The sequence below is a fragment of the Hipposideros armiger genome, unplaced genomic scaffold, assembly GCF_001890085.2.
Source record: "Hipposideros armiger isolate ML-2016 unplaced genomic scaffold, ASM189008v1 scaffold_16, whole genome shotgun sequence".
NCBI lineage: Eukaryota > Metazoa > Chordata > Mammalia > Chiroptera > Hipposideridae > Hipposideros > Hipposideros armiger.
The window spans coordinates 2,042,023-2,061,216 of NW_017731366.1; the positions used below are offsets into that span (position 1 = coordinate 2,042,023).

Genomic DNA, 19,194 nt, shown 5'->3' on the forward strand with positions numbered 1-19,194 from the left:
TTTTCAAGAACAGGCAGGAATTAAGTTAGTTAGGATGTGAAAGATGATACATATGAGGAAGATATTAAAAGTATAGGTGAATATATTCAGGCAATTTTTAGACAATAAAGAGCAATTTGGTAGAAGCAGATGATAAAAGTGGGAGTATAAAAGGAAATAAGTTTGCATAAGCAGAAAACTAATAGTCACTGGCCACATAATGTATACAAAACACTGTCATAGACATTTTACAAGTAATATCTTATTTAATTCTCCCAGTAGCCTCTATTATTTAAGTATTATTTTCCTTAATACACAGTTGAGAAATTTGAAGCTCAGAGAGATTATGTTAAACTAAGCAGAAGCCACATTGAAACTCAAGTCTAACCACCACAAAGTACTGCTTGGAGGATTTTAATATCAGACTTATCAAACTTGATTCTACTGACTGTGGTTTTCCAAAGTAAAGTATTTGACATCCCAATCCAATACACATGCATGTGGTAAGGGTGTGTGTGTGTGTGTGTGTGTGTGTGTGTGTGTGTGTGTGTGTGTGTGTGTGTGTTTAAAATGGAAACAAAAGTTTCAAGAAACATTATTTCCCCAACTACATGTAATATCCTCTGACATTTTTTATTATATTTCAATTTTTTTAAAAGGCCAGCGGTTACCCATCAAATTGATTTAACAAATCATCAATGGATTGTGATCTGCAGTGTGAAAAACACTGCCTCAGGGAAACAAAGCATTTGAAGCAGGAAAATGTGATGGATGGGATATTTAAGGATGGTCTGCAGTGGGAGTGAAAATACGGAAAATATTTACAAGACTGTTCAAACTGGCCACATAATGAGGACCAGGATTACGATGATAGTAAAGAAAAGAAAAATACAAGAAGTAACATTATGCTGGAGGCATTATTAGGATAATGAACTTATTTTCTCCTCTTTAGAAAGGAATAACCAAATGGGGTAAACATGGTAGATCAGGTAAATTCATACATGGCCGCTAGGTGGTGCCATCAGCCCAAGATAGCTTTGTGATTGTCCAGCTGGGTTGCTGAGGGGCAGGGGGCAAAAAACATTGCTTTCTGCTGTCGGTATTGAGGGTCTATTACTAATTCATCCTTATTCACTCACTTACTGATATACTGAATATCTTCTATGTGCCAGGAATGATGCAAAGTATGGGGGATACAATGGTGAAAGCACTAGACATGGTCCCTATTCTTATGGTCTTACAATCTAGGGGAAGATGGATACGAATTACAAATGTGATGGATATTATTAAAGGGGAAACACAGAAGGACCTAATCCAGGGTCGGTGGGCATGTAAGGCCTCGTTCTTATAATACTATGTTCTTGTAGGGACAACAGCCTTATAACAAAGATACTTTAAGATACTGTACATTAAATCTTTAAATAACAAATTAGCAAACTGAGTGATATACAGGTGAGATGTTTTGAGACCTGTAGGTATGCAGCAACCAAACACAAAGCTCAAGTTTTCATAAAGACTTTTTTCATATTAACATATTTTCTAATTTGGGTTTACAATTTATACATCCTCGACAAACTGTAAATTATAAATACCTGCAGACTTAAATTGGATAGTTTTCGTTTATCCCATCATTAACCGCCTGTGGGTAATAACATGATTATATGTCAAGAGAATATGAGACGTGCGATCCCACATTCCCTACCAAAGACCCATCCTGATCCAATATTTACAAAAAATTGCTGTCAGCTCAAGGTCTTACCAAGTTAATGTTATTATCAAAAACAACAGAGTCATAAGCAGCCTCCTAATTAATGGCCTTACTAATTGTTCTTCTCTGTTCACTAGCTTCAGCAACTGGGGTGTGTGTGTGTGTGTGTGTGTGTGTACACGACTGACACGACTGGCCCTGCATGTGGTCTCAAGTAGAATGGCGTTCCAGCTGCCCCTCCTTCACACTGATTGCCTACCACAAAACCCTGTTGAGCATTCAGAATAAATGTAATGTTCCAAGGGGAATCACCCATCAACTGCTATGACACCACTATCATTTAACTTATGGTCATTTCAAGTAGCTGAGATGATTTACATCAGTATCTAAGTCAGCTACAGCTATAAGAAAATGCTTAATCTGCTCACTTAAAGTACACCAATTTTTCAATCAAATCTGTCAGCTTTCAAGGACATAGCTCTGCCCTGAAGCAGACCAGGAACATCTCCAGAGTTCCAGGCAAATGGGTATGGTTGTTAGGGCTGGCAGCCACTGTGTCCTCCCTGCCCTAGACAGGCACGAAAGGGGAGCTACTCCACAGGACTGCGTGCTTTGAGGGGAACTTTAATTCCCATCCCCGGAATGCCTCAACCCTGACTGGGGAAAATAAACATACAAAGGAGATTGGCCATTTCCAGAAGCTTGTAGCTGTCACGGGACTCTAGATAATGAGAGGAAAAGAACAGGGGGAGAGGGAGGAGGCAGAAGTCCACATATACACCATTCATCTTCCCATACCTTCCTGAGAGCGGAGAGATGGGCACGATACATGCTGGTGTTGATGAGAGGTTTAACATAGAGTTGTGGTCAATTAGCAGGAAAAAACTTTTGTAGTTCACTTCTTACATTAAAATCAATAATGAAAAACCAGCATAGCCAGGTTTAATAGATAAATGGGCTAAACATCACGGAGAAAGTGTGTCCTCAGAGAATTAAGCTGCATGAGTTTATGAAATGACCAAAAGGAGTCTAAAATGCATCTAGACCACTGACTGTCAACCCCAGCTCCTTATTAGGATCACATGAAGGAAGCTTTTAAGAAATACTGATCCCGTGACCTCACCCCCAAGAGATTCAGATTCAATTTGCCTGGGGGTGGTGCTTATGCTGGGGCATTTTTATTAAACTCCCTGGATGATTCTAAGTGCCGCCAGGGTGAAGAACCGCTGATCTAATGTCATTACAACACTAATCTCTACAGAAGAAAAATCCTCTTTCCAATTCAGCCAAAAACTCTAGTTATTATTGTTTAGATATAGCTAATGATGGTGGTAGTGAGAGGGGGCAGGGAAATTGAACGATTTTATTCTTATTTATTCGTATTAATGAGAATAGACATAGGGTAAATTCAATTCATAGATAACCCAGAAATTTGGTTTGATCAAAGGGCTGAAGCTGTCCTTTATTTTATTTTAAAGATTTTATTGGGGAATTGGGGGGAGGGGAACAGACAAGTTGCTGTCCTTTTGTTCTTCAGTCTAGTTGTGGAGGACGTTGCTTCACTGGCCCAAGTTGTTATTGTGATCATTGCGCTCTTCCCGGCTGAGGCAGATGGGTTGCCAGCCACTCACAGTAGCTCACGGCAGCCCATGCAGCCTACACCTTTGCCAGCGACTCATGGCAGCCCAGCTCCAGGTCAAGCTGTTGTTCACCATCTTAGCTGTAGAGGGCGCAGCATCACTGGCCCACGTGGGATCCGAACCAGCGGCCCTGCTGCTCAGAGCTTGCACTCCCAAGCCAACATTTAACCAATGAGCCACTCGGCCGGCCCTGAAGCTGTCCTTTAAATGATAACATAGTAAATTCCTAGAATTGTGGAGATAAGATGAACCTGAAAAGCTATCCAGTCCAAGCACCACTCAGATGGAAAAGGAAGGTGCTGACGCGATGTTACCTATGGATATCTCATTTAATGCTCTCAATAAGATTGTGAAGCCAGTATTATTATCTTTATTTTGAAAGATGGGGAAACTGGGGCTCAGGATGGTTAAATACTTTTTCCAGACTCACAAAGCTAGGAAAAAGCAGAAAGGAATAAAGTCCAAGGTTTTCCATTTTCAAGAATGTTTTCAATAGCAACTCAGTTGGACGGTCACTTACACTCTTCTTGGGCACTTCCAGTATCTATCAGCTCACTCCTTAGCAAAGAAGTCCATTCTGTTAGGCAGGTTGAATTTTTATGGAAGTTATCCTTTTTCTGAGTCACAAACCTGTTTCTCCATAAATCCTGCTCACTGATCCTTATTCTGCTTTCTAGAGCAAGCATAGCAATTTAACCCCTCTTTTACAGGAAAACTCCTTCAAATGTTTAAGGATAGCCATTATGTTCCCTCTGAGATTCTTCTCCAAGCTACACACCCTCAACCCTTTGTGGGAGTTTCACATGGTTCCAGAAGCCTCACAATTTTAATTGTGACCTCCTCTGGTGTCTTGGGGATGTTGATGTGCCTTTAAAATGTGGTGCCCAGAGCCAAGCGTGACACTCACATGGCCTCTCTCGGGTGGCATTCGAACCTGGGTATGATTCTCACCCTTCCTTACCACTCTTAGCTGAGTCTACTTACACACAAGCTGAAAGCTCTCTGAGCCTCTTTCCTTGGCTGTAAACTGGAAATAACAATGCCTGTATCAAAAGGCTCTAATCAGAGTTCCATGAGGAAACATCTTGTAAGCATTCACTAACACGAAGCACATTGTAAATGCTCAATAAATGATATTATAATAGTTAGTTTTTTTCTTTTCTCTTTACAATGCATGACTACTAATCAGTCTAATTTGTGATAATAATATTTTCAGCCATATAAAATCATGGTCTCATGTCAACATCAGATAAAACTTCCAAGCATTTAGCCACAAATTGAAATCAGAATATATCTCACATACTCTAATTGTACCATTTTTTTAAAAACCTAAATGGAAGACTTTATTTTTATCTCTGTTCAATTTCATCTTTCTTGCTTTTTTTTCCCCCAGCTCAGCTTTGTTCCATACTGCAGAATTATTTTGAATGTTCGTTCTATTAATTTTAGTGTAACCCTTGTGCTTTTCGTAAACTTATGATTGCCTTCTGTAATCACTGATTAAAAGCCAAAGACAGGACAGGGTTAAGTTTCCAGCCCTCGAACACACCAGCAAAGGCATCTCCAGGCATCTTATTACTCTGTTAATCGGTATAGCATGTGTATCATAGCTCTACTAGTCATAAATCTAACTACATCTCAAATGAGACACATATCTGGGTTCTGACCAAAATGATATCATAGGAAACTGTCAAATTTACTAATTCATTTTTGTCTTGCCAGGTAGTTTGTTGTTTTTTTTTCATTCATTCAAGCTTTTCAGCCTCACAAATAATTTAATTTATTTTAGTATGTTTTACTTACTTTTCAAGTAAATATTTTCCATCATTCACTTGTTCCAACGGATTCTGCAATGTTTTCATTTCTTCCTGTGGGGGGAAAAAAAGAAGTGTGTTATGAATCGACCCCATGTACTTATGGACAATAATATATATTTGAGTACAATTATTAGCAAAATTGAGATAACACATCATTAAATGTTCTGGACTTTTCGGTGGGTAAGTGCTTAAACATACAAAATAATTTCATTCTTGATCAAATTAGAATACAATACTACGAGTCAAATTGTGTGGCTTTTTTCATCAGTGAAGATAATGCTTCCTGTTATTTTTCCAGAGTGGGAATATGTTTATATCCACCCACCCGCTCTTCCAAGTTTACTCTGTCTACTGTATTGTGTTTGCTGGTTGCTGGGTGAGGGAGTCTAATGAATGGATGACCATTCAGTAACCATCCTCTCCTGGTAACTCTCAGGAACCTCTCCCTTAGCCCTAGTGCTCACACACACACACACACACACACACACACGTGCACACATTCANAGCCCCATGAAAACAGCAAAATATGCAATTATTATTCCCATTACCTGGATAAGAAAACAGACTCAGAGATTAAATATCTTGCCCAAGGTCTTATGGGAGAAATGGGATGCCAACCTAAGATGTCTGATTCCAGAATCGGAGCTTTACCTTCTCCACTCTTTCCCAATGAATGACATGAACATGCAACAGCATGAACGAGGTGGTGTCTCACCAATGGTGCATATAGAGAAGAAATCATAGTGTTCTACAAAGTACTCAGATTTCTTATCTGAATCAGACATGTCACCTACCCTCTGTGTGACCTTAGACAACTGACTCATTCCCCTAAGTCTCAGTTTCATCATTTGTAAAATGATGATGGTAATGCCTACTACACAGTGTTATTAAAGATCAACATATTTAAAAGTGTTTTGTGTACTCGAAAGTACTGGCCACCCACAAGAAGACTCCTTAAGTGTCTGTCTTACTGAGGACAGCAATTATGTCTCGCTTGTATGTATTGTCACTCCTGTGGTTCCCAGCTCTGCTACATTCTAAGCTGTGTGACCTTGGGCTGGGTAACCCTCTGAGCCTCAGTTTCATCATCTGTAAAATGGGGACACTAATTGTACTAAATTCCAAGGATTGCCATGAGGCTTGATGATTAAACATTTATGTAAATTATTCAGTCTTGCACCAGGCACATAGTAGGCATTCAGTAATGTTATTTTCAATGTTATTAAATGTTTATTGTATTTCTCCAGATGCTCCAAAACATGGGCATGCACCTAGACACCTTGGTTCACTTTAAACCCTTTCCCGTTAGTCACCTAGTTCTATCAATTCTATTTCTTAATTGTTTCCCCAGCATGCTGTCTCTGTTCCTATTGGCCTTGTAGAGGATTTATCACCTGCCAGAATGAGCAACTTGATATTCCAACCTCATCATTAGGCTAGAAACCCTTCCTGATTCCCCTCGCCTAGCAGTTAGAGCCTAAGCTCCCAGGCCTGGCAGAACCGCATCTGAGGTTCTGTGGGACCATCTGGCTATGTCCCTCCAGACCCCCATTCCACTGAATCCTCTTGGGACACCATGTCATTAAAACCCTGAGTTAAGATAAGGAACTTCAAAACTTGGAATGAGTCAGTCCATGCATGAGTTGAAATAAAACAATGATAAAGAATTTTTTAATTAAGAAACAGTGTATTATCATCTAACAGTACAGCATCACCTCAATTATCTGGAAGGCAGTCTCAGAAAACTTTATATATTGGAACATGTCTCCTGGATATTAAGTCCCAAAATACCTGTCACACAACCCTGAGCCTAAACCCACCCACTTGATCTCTAACGTCTTTATTCAGAGACTTCTTTAGAAAACAATTTTTACACAAGCTTCATTTTATTGCTTCCTAACTTCCAGCAAATAAAAGAATTCGTAAGGATGCTATTGTCAGATGTGAGGTGAGGCGGTCACAGACTAGATGTGGGAGGAAGCAACAGCAGAACTAAAAAGTAGACCCTGATTTATATATTTTCATGGCACACATAAAGGAAGATTCTTACTGCCTAGAATGCCGCCTCCTCCTGACACCTTCCTGGAAGATTCCCCCATCTGAAGTACATTTTTCCTCTGAAATCTTACAGCTATATGTATCTATGTGGGTACAGACCTTGTGTTGTCTCTGTAAGTTGTATTTTACTCTCCTTAACATAGCAGAAGTGTTTAGGGGAAGAATTTTTTTTTTCATTAAGCGTAAGTATTCTTCCAACTTACAAACCCTATTTCTGGACTTCACAAACTGGGATGTGCCAGCAATAGGCCAGGGGGACATGGAGCCTGAGATAAGAGCACATCTTTCCAAGATGTTCTTTTTACTCCATGGATAGTAAAAGCATGATTTTAGAATGTACTCCGGTGCCGGCCGAGGGGCTCAGTTGGTTAAGAGTTTGCTCAAGAGTGTGAGCTCTGAGCAACAGGGTCGCTGGTTCAATTCCCGGCCTGAGCTGAGCTGCCGCTGAGCTGCCAACAGGTAGCAGGATGACTCAGCTAAAAAAAAAAAAATAGAATGTACTCCAAGGTGTGCATGAATTTTAAAGCAAAAACAGAAGGCCACAAATAAAGTTTAGGTTTGTATATGGCTATTCATTTGCACACCCTGAATAGTATACATNCGATGTCCTCCACAACTAGACTGAAGAACAAAAGAACAGCAACTTGTCTGTTCCCCTTCCCCGATTCCCCAATGCTGTTCCCCTCCCCCAATTCCCCATTAAAATCTTTAAAAATAAATAAATAAATAAAATCAGAAATCTACACAAAACTGCTCTTTCTCTAAAGTGCACTTCTGTCTAAATGTCAGCCTTTCAACTTTTCTGACTTAGGCCTTGGCCATTTTATTCTCAGGATATTCCAGAGCACTTGAGTAACTAAAAATGTGGAAACAATCTACAATTTACCTCACTGTGTAGCTATGGGTGACAAAGCCTGTGCCACTTACATACATTATTTTTTGTGTTGGGAATAATTTCATATTAACCTAAGGGTAACTATTGAACAAAAGTTAAATGCCAACATTACTTTTGACACTTTGGACTAGTCAATCATTCAATTAAATATCACCAGGCTTCCTCACTGTCCCCAACTCCATCACCCCCTTTTTTTTTAATGTAAATGTAGTAAGGACACTAAAAAGGGGGTTACTAATGTTTGCATAATTTGGAAAAGTAGAAGACATAAAATCTATGCTAATTTTAGCTCTGCATCATTAAACATAAAATATTGATTATTGCTCTTTGCAACAGAGTTTTGAAGCTGGCTCGGCTGCGGTGTCCACATAAAGTGATCCTGATGCTTTGCCCTCGGACCTCAGTAGCTGTAAATGATGCTCCTCGGTGACAGCTGGGAGGCTGGCATTCTAATCCCCAGCCTTAAGAGATACATTTCCCAGATTAGACCAGGAATGACCCAGCTGCACAGCCTAACTTCAGAAAATTAAATTGGAGGGAGTCCAAACCTCTGTTGAAATAACTGTGTGAATTACAATGCTTCCACAGGCCTTGTTATAATGTAAATGTGCTTTACAATTTACTGCCATTTCCCTCTACCCCTGCTGCGAATATGGGCATTAATAGTCATCTCATATATTTAAAGGCAAAAAGGCATCAAAAATAAAAATGCAAGATTCATGTTTTCTCCCTTTGGAAAGCAGAAAACGAAATTTTTTTCTTTTGCCATTTCTTGCAAAAAGAGCATACACTTTGTTTATGTGTTATGCATTAATGTTTTTTTATGGTTGACAGACCTGTAAATTTCACACAGGGAAGTTACCTTGCAGCTAAACATGAATTTCTTTGGGAGGAAAAAAAANCCTTTCACTACATGATGTGCACACTTCTTTATTTTTATTTTAACTCTCCTACATGTGTGCTTTTCACAGTAAGTAGAAGCAAGTATTATATAGGCAGCATGTATGATAAATGGGTAGGAATATAGAGACGACAGATAGGTAGATGATAGATAGATAGATAGATAGATAGATAGATAGATAGATAGATAGATAGATAGATGATAGATAGAGCATACTTTCAATCATATACATGCCGTTCTATTTTCAAGGTAAAACTTTTCAGCATTGCAGACACTGGATCCTTTTCCTAAGACTAAGTGTCCACATCTATCCTCTATTTTCCCCCAACCCTCCATCCCTCTTACCTTATTGTTCATCATACCCTATCCCACCTCCAGTGACATAAGCAATAAATCCAGGTCATACAAAAGGTCAAGTTTGAAACCGCTTTCCAGAAATGAAATCAGTTGGAAAAGAATCCTTAGTTATTCTTGAAAACCAGGAGATGATATTTAGGCCATGAACGTTTTTTCTTTTACCCCCTGCGTTATGATTAGGAAGGAGACTGAGTTGTTGGCAGTCCCAGTACTTTGTTCTCTAAGATGTGCCTGTGGCATGCTTTCTTCTTTTCTCTTTCCCTGGGGATTTTGGGGCAGGAAGGAAAGGGCTTTTGCCCTCTGCCTGCCACTCGCTTCCTTGGTTCTTTCATTGCAGGGAGCTTGCCGGGTGGGGAGGGCTTTGAAGCAGTACTTTATTCAATCTGACTATCCACGTTCTAGGAAATCATATTAAACATAAGGTCAATGACTAACAAGAGCTTTCTGAACAGCTGCTCTGCTGACAATTTGGAGGATTGATTTCATCATTTGGTTATTTAAGCTAACTATACAAAAACACTTCAATTCAATAGGCCTGGAAGTTCTAAACCATGTCCTCATTTCTCAGAGATGGATAAGGAAGGCGGATTGCTCAACAGATCTTCGCTTAGAGTTTTACTCTTTGAAAGTTGTGTTTTAATTTACCATTAAAAATAGACAAATTGGTCTTTCCCATCACTGGTTTCTCCCACTAGTCTTTGTCTCTGATTTCCTATCTAGCAATGCCATTTCCCTACTATTGTAGAAACCAACAAAGCCCCGATGCTTTCAGATGGGTTCCAGTGTCTCAGCNAGAGCATAGAATTTTGAAATGTGAGGGACCCTGGAAATGCAATAGAAGCACTTGCTGTTGTGAGAAATGCTAACTGGAGGACAAAGATAACACAGCAAAGAGGACAGAGGCCAAGGAAAACAGCCAAGGACCCAGGGCCCCAGGGATGCTGTGAACTTCTGGGTCAGGCTGGAGCTTGAAACCAGGATACTGACGGACTGTTCAGTTTCATAAGCCAATAGACTCTCTTATTTGCTTAAGGCACTTTTGGTTGAGATTTCTGTTTTCTTTCTTTCTTTTTTCTTACAATTTAAAGAATCCTAACTCAGAAGTGACAGTGCAAGCCGTATCCTAGGGCTATTAAATTCAAAATCCTAACTAGATGAGCCATAGAACTATAAAAGTCCAGAGCTAAATAGGTGTTTTTCTGGTCTTTTTATTTGATTTTTATTTTATTTTGGCAATGTCTTAAAACATTTCTTACCCAGAAGACTAATGGATGAAGTAGGTTATGTTCTTCAGTTCTGTTTTATTAAAAGCTGCTGCTTTTATATCCAACACTGGTATAACAAAGTTCCCATGAAGAGCATTTCTGAATCTTCTGCAAAATTGCTATATAAGACAATGTACATTTTGCTACAGTTTCTCTTATATAAAAGAATAAAATTTTCCCTTACGTAATTTTTTCTTATATAAAAGAATAAAATTTTCTCTTATGTAATTTTCTCTTATATAAAAGAATAAAAATTTTAGGATTTAGTACTAGAGGATATTTTTTCCTTTTGATATAATTGGGCACTTCTTTTCATCAACAATAACAACTTNCACTTTTCAAAACCAACAAGAAACTGCCAATGAGATGACTTTATTCAGTTCACACATGAAATTCCTATTAGTGTACCGTTACATTTCACGATTTTAGTAATTGCTCAGATTGCTTCATAACAAGCAGATGAACAAGCTTGATAAGAAGTACTTTCTTCTAAACTGAGGTATGTTGGAATTGACATTTTTCCTTCAAACAGCTGTAGCAGAACATTCAGAAAAGAATGCTGAAGTCCCGAAGAGGAACCTCCACCTCAGTAAAGCTCTGTTATTGAAATTACTATTACATCTTTTAGATACGTAATCTCTAAGTACTCGAGCTATAATGACACAGCCGTTATTTAAAAACCAAGTGGAAACGCACAGAGGGGAAATGGGTGGTCTTCTAACAGTGCAGGATGAGAAATTATTGGAACAAGACGTGGAAAGGCCCCTCTACTAGTCAGGATTGCTCATGCACGAGTGGTACTGACTCCCCAGCACAGCTCCCAGAAGCCCCCATCTCCAGCCTGCTAACTAGGCCACTCTTGTCTCTTCTCCCCATTCATGTTAAACTACCTTACCGACTATCACCTAACCCTCGCCATTCAATATGAAATTGTCACTTTCTATATCTGTAAAATCTTCAAATTGAGGCTTTTACCCCGAATTCTCCAATGACTATGTTCTTAGCCTTCTTACACACATGCTCTGTAACACTTACATCCTCACCTTATTTAAAAGTTCTGAAAATACATTTCTGCTTTGATAACATATTTACACCACACTTTTTGGGCAAATGTTTCTCCTTTGCCATGTGGAAATCTGGCAGAACCCTCTTTGAGGAATGCTTCTGGCCAGAATCTTCTAGAGAAAGAATCTTCTAGAAAACCCTGATGCACACAAGAGGTTCTGTCCAGTTAACATGTGTTGAGAGACCACTCTCAGCCTGGCCATTTTCTGCCATCAGCAGCTTTGAAGTGCTAAGGTGAGGAGACAGCCATAGCTTCCACAGCACTACTTTTAAAGGCCATTATAACATATTCCAGCTTTTACCCACATGCACATTGAGCAAGGCCAAATGCATTCTGGGACATTCCCTTTAAGAAAAGAGTCCTGATATTTCATCTCCCCATTCCACACACAAAGTAATAAAGATGCTCACTCTATATGAGAGAGTCTCGACAATATCAATATAAGTGGTTATAAGTTTTAATAGCCCTTAGAATCCAATTAGCTACAATTTTGTGGTGGCTTAATAATTTATGATCATTGCAAATTCATTAGATTATAATTCACCACAGCCAAGCCTATGCATTTTCTGATATCTTTAAAAACATGCAGTCACAAGGTGAAGCATGGCATTGTCTATGCTCATTGCTACCAAAGTAGTCTAATTTTAACAATTTAGAATGCATCCCATTACTTAAACCTGGATCATTTGGAGGTTTTCCCTGTTAATGCAAAGACATAAACCTCAGAGCGTTGCACCAGCTCATTAAGCCTCCAGGTTTCAGCAGCTGTCTGGTATTAGCTGGAAGCAATCTACTGTGGGTGCTTAAATGGCCCCTGCTCACCTTGTCCTCTGCTCCACAGACAAAAGCAAATCCAGAGAATGCACACATACATGTACGTGCACACCACACTACCAACACTTCCAAAAAAAAAAATACATGGTTTGGTGAATGATTATAAGGTAAACTTCCATAACCATCTCCTAAGTCAAGAAATAAAACCTCGCCAAACATATCAGAAGCCCCCTCACATGGCCCATCCTGATTACAACTCCATCCCTCCCTCCAGAACTAACCACTATTATAACTCATACAGTAACCACTTCCTTACATTTTGCTATAGTTTTCTCACCCAGCTATGCATCCTTGACTACTATTGCTTAGCCTTTCCCAATTTTAGTACTTTTTTGGGAAAATAATTACAGATTCACAGACAGTTGCAAAAAATGTACAGGGTGGTCCCAGGCACCCTTCATTCTTTCTCCCCCAATTTACATCTTGTTTAACTACTGTACACTATGAGCACCATGAAACTGACATAGATACAATTTTCAGAGTTCATTAGAATTTCGTCAATTATATGGTCACTCATTTGTGTGTTCATAGTGCTATGAGATTTGTATCACAGCTTTGGTTAGCTTTGTGTAACCACCACCATCAGGATACAGCACTGCTCCATCACCACAAGGCTTCTTACACTCCCCCTGCATAGCCGCCATCACCGCCTCATCTCCCAAATCCTCACTGCTGGAAACTATAATTTGTTTTCCATGCTATGATTTCTTCTAAGAATATTACAGAATAGATCTACACATAACATAACCTTTTGAGAGTATCTATTTTTTGTATGACATAATTTCCTTGTGGTCCATTCTCAGTGTTGTATTAATAGTATCATTCCTTTTTATTGTCAAGTAGTATACCACAGTATGGACGCATCAGTTTGTTTAATGAGTCACCCACTGCAGAACATTCAGGTTTTTTTATAATTTCTGGCTATTATGAATAAAGCTGCTATGAACATTTATGTACAGATGTTCTTGTAAATATAATGTTTTATGTCTCTGGAATCAATGCCAAAGAATGCAATTTCTGGGTCATATGGTTAGTGCATTTTTAATTTTAGAAGATACCATTAAACTATTTTCCAGAGTGACTGTACCATTTTACATCCCCACCAGCAGTCCGTGAGCTAGCCCATTTCTCTGCATCCTTGGCAGGATTTTGTGTTTTCCACTTTTTAAAAAAATCTGATGTGTACCTAAATTTCTTTTAATTTACACATTCCCCCTCCATCTCTTTCTTTTCCTTAAACTAGCTTTGGCAAAAAACCCAGGCATGCTGAACTTAAGAGTTTTCTAGTCTGAATTTTACTGATTTATATGTTCATGTTGAAGTTCATGCCTGCAGCTGGGTCCAGAGGCTTGATCAGGTTTTAGTTTGGCTGCTTTGGCAAGGCTTTAGGTGGTGGTGTGTTCTCTCATCAGGAGGCTCTTTATGGTCTGGTGATCTCTATCTGTCCGATGATAGCAACCATTGAAGCTCAGTACCTACATCCATTAATTCAGGAGGGGGTTGCAAAATGGTTATATGCCTACTATAGGCTTTTATTGTATTTATTATATGAAATAACTTTATACAGAAACTTTCCTTTACCATTTGTTTACCTGCTACTACATTCTTATAAAAAAAGGAAGGATAAACTTTGGTTATTTTCTTCCAGCAGTTTTCAAGATAAAGTGGTTTTCTGTCATCTTGAAAAGGTGGCCAATTATTTTTTTAACATCACTAGGAATTCATGGAGGTAAACAAATTTGATGGATTTTTTCCTTATTGCTAAATATTAGGTATTTTTATTTTGTTGTTGTTTCTCTTCTCATTAAAACTCAAATTATTCCATTTGGGGGCAGTGAGAGCCTCTTCAAGGTGGCTCCTTGGTCCTTCTTATATAACCCTTGTGGTCTCTGATAACTTCCTGGCTATCTGCTCTGACAAAAGGGTCCAGACTTAAGACTTATACATTTCCTGCCACAAACCAGGAATCAGCCATTTCTTTAAAAAGCCCTGTTTTTTTTTGTTGTTGTTTTTTCAAATGGGAAATGATATTTTAATACCATAATCTGGGAAGTAGGAATGCTTATGATCACTGGTCATTATTTCTATGACTTTTCAGTAGACAGAGCCAGGACATATGATAAAATATTAATGCCCCATGGGTTAATACTGAGATTTCCAATTCAATGTCAGGACTGCAGAGTTTTAACTTCTTTTAACAGATCATATGTCTGTATCTCCATCTTCCACACTGAAGTCCTAGTTCTCAAGGACACAGGAAGTAATAGAATCAGGATAATGCATTATTACTCATTCCATAATTATATTATAGATACACATAAGAACTTATACACAGAACATTACTAATAAGACTACCACCCATGAAGATTACTAAAAACAGTTAAATCTTTTTACATAAGCTACCCTCATTTTTATCCCTCACTTCTTTTAATAGTTTTATGATATCTACATTGTAGCATATGCTCTTAGTTCTCTCTCTTTTGACCTACATTCAACCTTAATTTTTCAGTATCTATTTAACGCATACCATCAGTCCATCAGCTCATGTCTCTCTGCTCAGTTTGTTTGTCTGAAACTTATTCTCTAGTAAATCCACTCTCGTGTGTCTTTTAGTGTTCAATTCTAACCTTCTTTCTTTCTTTCATGTTTAATTCTTTCTTGGGTTCAGTCACCTGCCTAGCAGAAAGGCTGGCTCTAGGATAAGCCAACCAGATTGGAAGAGTGAATGGAGCAGAAACTTCTTTTTAAAAAACTAGTTTGGTCTGGCTTAAGGGACTGAGACAGCAGGGGCTATAGCGACTCGAAAGAATTTGGACCAAGTAGATGGCTGACAGTGTTCCATATTCAGATCTCCGTGAAGTCTTTAAGCTATAGGGCAGGACGTTATGTGCCTTTTAAAGGCCCTGTATTTGCCTCTACTTTAAGAAAATTGTTGTAACTTATAATGACTTCATTCTCTCAGGGACAACCACCTTCAGGCTCTTTCCTTCAGAATCCTAGGACTGCAGCAGAGATGATTTTAAGTACAATTTTTCAGAAAAGCATCACTTAGCTCTTGAAGACGTCTTGTTAAGCATCTGTGGTGTTGGGGAAAGGGGCCTGAATATTATGTAGCAATTTCTCCACCATCAGGAACCTTACATTTATTATATAACTAAATTGCCCCCACAAGCCTATAAGACTATTTTAGTCATGAACATTTTAAAGAGGAAGAAACTAAAACTCTGAGAGGTTAAATATTTGTCTAGGACAGAGCAGCGGGCATTTGAATCCAGGGGTGTTCTAACACCAAGAACATAAATAATGTTTCCTTCTGTTTGAAATTTGAAAAAATAACAAAAACCCCAAACAGGTTTTGTTTTGTTTACCTGCTCTTTGCTGTCTTATCCTAAGTTACTTTTCAAATGCTGGCAATCTGGCTGCTATTCTCTCCATAACAGATTTTTCCTTTGTATAATTAGGTTTCTCAAATTCTGAAAGAACTTGAAGGGTGGCAGAATATGCCATCCCAAAATACGCCACTTTGGCATATTGATTATTTTGAGCTGGAGGCAGTTGAGATGAAGCAGATATAAGAAAAGCTCTCTGCCCTTCCCCTATTTGCCTAAAAGCAAGATATATAGTATTGCAAAGCTCCCTCCTCTCCCCTCTCTACCAAGAAGGATAGAAGTTAATATCCAAAGATAATTCTAGACCCTTGTCAGCCCAGAGACCGCAGAGAAATCTACATAACACATCTTGCTAAAACCAACCCTTATCTACCATCATATAGATGTTGTGCCTCCATATATTTGTCTTCCCACAATTGGCTGCCCTAGAAACTCAAAGTTCTTTTCCTTTATCTCGCCACTTCTCTAAAAATGTACTTTTTTTCATTAAGATGCTCTATAAGCCCAAGTTCTAAACACCCCATTTGAGTTACTCATAACTGAGTACCCCCCTGTATGTATACCAATGCACATATTAATCAACTTCTGTTTGTTTTTCCCTTGTTACTCTTTCTCTTGTCAGTCTAATACACAGGGCCCCAGCCTGAGAACCCAAGATGAGTAGAGGGTAGATTTTTTTTCCCCTCCCCTGCAAACCAAACGTGTAAATGACAACTGGTGTGGCACAGGAAGGTTTAGTTCAGGGCACAGAAGACCTTATGCAAGTTGCCTGAACTATTAGCTTTGTTCCCTAATATTTAAGATGAAAATAGCAACAATAACCACAGTCAACAGCCAAGATATGCAGCCCCAAATCTTAGTGTTCTAAAGCCACAAAGTTAATGCTCGCTCATGTTCCATGTTCATCGCAGAACCACTGCTGGGGTGCTGTGGTCCCAGGTCAATGGAGCAATCACCATCTGGAGTGTTTCCAGTCCCTATGACTAGAAAGAAGAGATTATATTAGCTTTCTAGGGCTGCTATAACAAAATACCACATATTGGGTGGCTAAATCGAGAAAAAATTCTTTTCTCACAGTTCTGAAGGCTGGAAGTCCAAGATCAATTGCCAGCAGGATTGGTTTGTCCTGAGCCTTCTCCCCTTGGCTTAAAGATGGCAGCTTTCTTGCTACGATCGCACATGGCTGTTTCTCTGTGTGCACACTTTCCTGGTGGCTCCTGCTTTTCTTATAAGGACTAGGATCCTACCCTTAGGACCTCATTTAACTTTAATCACCTCTTTAAATGTCCTATCTCCAAATACAGACATATTGAGGGGTTAGGGCTTCAACATATGATTTTTTTGGGGGGGGGGAGAAGGAACAAATTTCAGTCCATGAACAGAGTGTGTATTTGCTTCAATCCCATCACTGTATTCCCATTTTTAACCTGCTGCAGAGGCTGCCTTTTAAAGTCTGACAATGTGAGAATGAAAAAGGAATTATCAGGGAGCACATGTCATAGAAATCTGAAATACAGAAAAAAATGGAAACACACCCCTGGTGAACTCACCCCTTTTCCATTAAGTTTTGTTAATGCTTCAACAGAGAAAAATTTCAAAAACATAAAGGGCAAAGAGAAACTTGTTAAACTTCCCCTGAGATACAGCTGAGTGCAGAGAAAAACATCCCATTTGACTAGGCTTTCTCCTTCCCTCACTCAGGGCCTCGTCCTGTGGGATTCATAAAAGGAGGATATTGCAGACTTGAACGTGATGTGGAAGTTATGAAGATGTCTTTTTAGACCAGACCAGATGTCATTTCTCAAACATAGAAATATGAACCAGCTTACATATATCTCCTAATGAAACTAGCTCCTCCATATTATTAAGACAGGGATACAAGTCAATACCGTTAGAAGGAAAACATTAAATCTTCAGCAAAGGAGAGATCTTTAATGTTTTATTGGAAAAACACTGTGATATTTGAAAGATCTGAAATTGGGTCTCTTACCAAATAACCTTTTTGAAGCTTGTTAATTTATGACTATAAAATTTACCTTCACTGTCTCTGCTGAACATCAAATGGTCTCATCTCTCCTGAGTGTCAAGAGGTTGCTCTCCCTTCTGACCACAGGTCATTACTCAGAGGGGGTCCTAGGCTAATCTCATATATAGAAGAAGGCCAGCAATTTTGATGTGTATGGAATTGAGAGGTGGTAGGCCCAAGCTTCTGGCTTAGGAAGACGTCCCTCCATCCTTCCTGCAACACAATTCTTATAAAGAACAGTTTCCTTTTTAAATTTTTAGTTTGAAAAAAAATTCTGAGTGTTTGGCTTTATTTTCTATAGTACGTTCAACCAGACACAATATCTGAGGGCATCCTTTGGAGGGACATGTTTTTCTTAGAGATTATTAATTGTCATAGTAGACAGAATAATGCCACCCACCCCCAACGATGTCCCTGGCACCTGTGAATACGTTCCCTTACGTGACAAAAAGGGACACTGCAGAGGTGAATAAGTTAAGGATTTGAGATGGGGAGATTATTTGAGATTTTCCCAGCAGGCCTAATGGCACCACAAGGGTCCTTATAAGAGGGAGACAGCAGAGTCAGAGGAAGACAGAGGTTTGGTGATGCTGTGCTGCTGGCTTTGAAGATGGAGGCAGGGGGCAGGAGCCAAAGAATGCCCGCAGCCTTGAAAAGATGGAAACACAGTCTCCTCCAGAGTCTCCAAAAGGAACAGAGACTTCCAAGCTCTTGATTTTAGTCCAGTGAAATACACTGCAGACTTCTGATGATCAGGTCTGTGAGATAAACTGGTGTTTTCAGCCACTAAGTTTATAATTTATTACAGTAGCAACAGAAATCTAATAAAAATGTTAAATCCATGTAGCCCCAAAATAGGGATTGAAATAGAGAATTCTGCCTGCTTTATATTTACTCCACTGACAGCATAAATGAGTCTGAGATGTATTAATTCTCAAATCCTTTTTCCCATCTCAGGTCACCCAGGGAGTTTCAAATGGCCCAAATAAGCTACAGGTAGATTCTGACACTACTTCTTGCCCTCTCTTCTTTTATAAAAGACAAAGGTAAGGTGATTCAATCAGCTATGACACAGTATTGCATTTATGCTTCTGACTTGACCTCTGGGCTCATCCCAAACATGTACTGACTGGCTTGTTATAATCTTGCATCTTTCTTGTGTGTTTGAACTTCTGAAAATATGTTGCTCATTCTCTCTCTCTCCCTTTCTCTCTCTCTCTCTCTCTCTCTCTCTCTCTCTCTCTCTCTCTCTCTCTCTC

At 39.1% G+C, this 19,194-nt stretch overlaps 1 protein-coding gene across 4 annotated transcripts in view; it reads right to left on the reverse strand.

Annotated features, from left to right (window-relative positions):
* The window catches only part of SCHIP1 (schwannomin interacting protein 1), a 731,629-nt gene that overhangs the window by 561,504 nt on the left and 150,931 nt on the right, over positions 1-19,194 (reverse strand). For 2 of the 4 annotated variants that reach the window (XM_019627052.1, XM_019627033.1), the window contains exon 2: positions 5,131-5,195. In XM_019627052.1, coding sequence (XP_019482597.1) covers positions 5,131-5,195 — 65 coding nt within the window. Of the gene's footprint in view, positions 1-5,130; positions 5,196-7,020; positions 7,030-9,343; positions 9,398-19,194 lie in introns of those variants that run through there. The other 2 variants (XM_019627029.1, XM_019627043.1) reach the window with 2 other exon arrangements.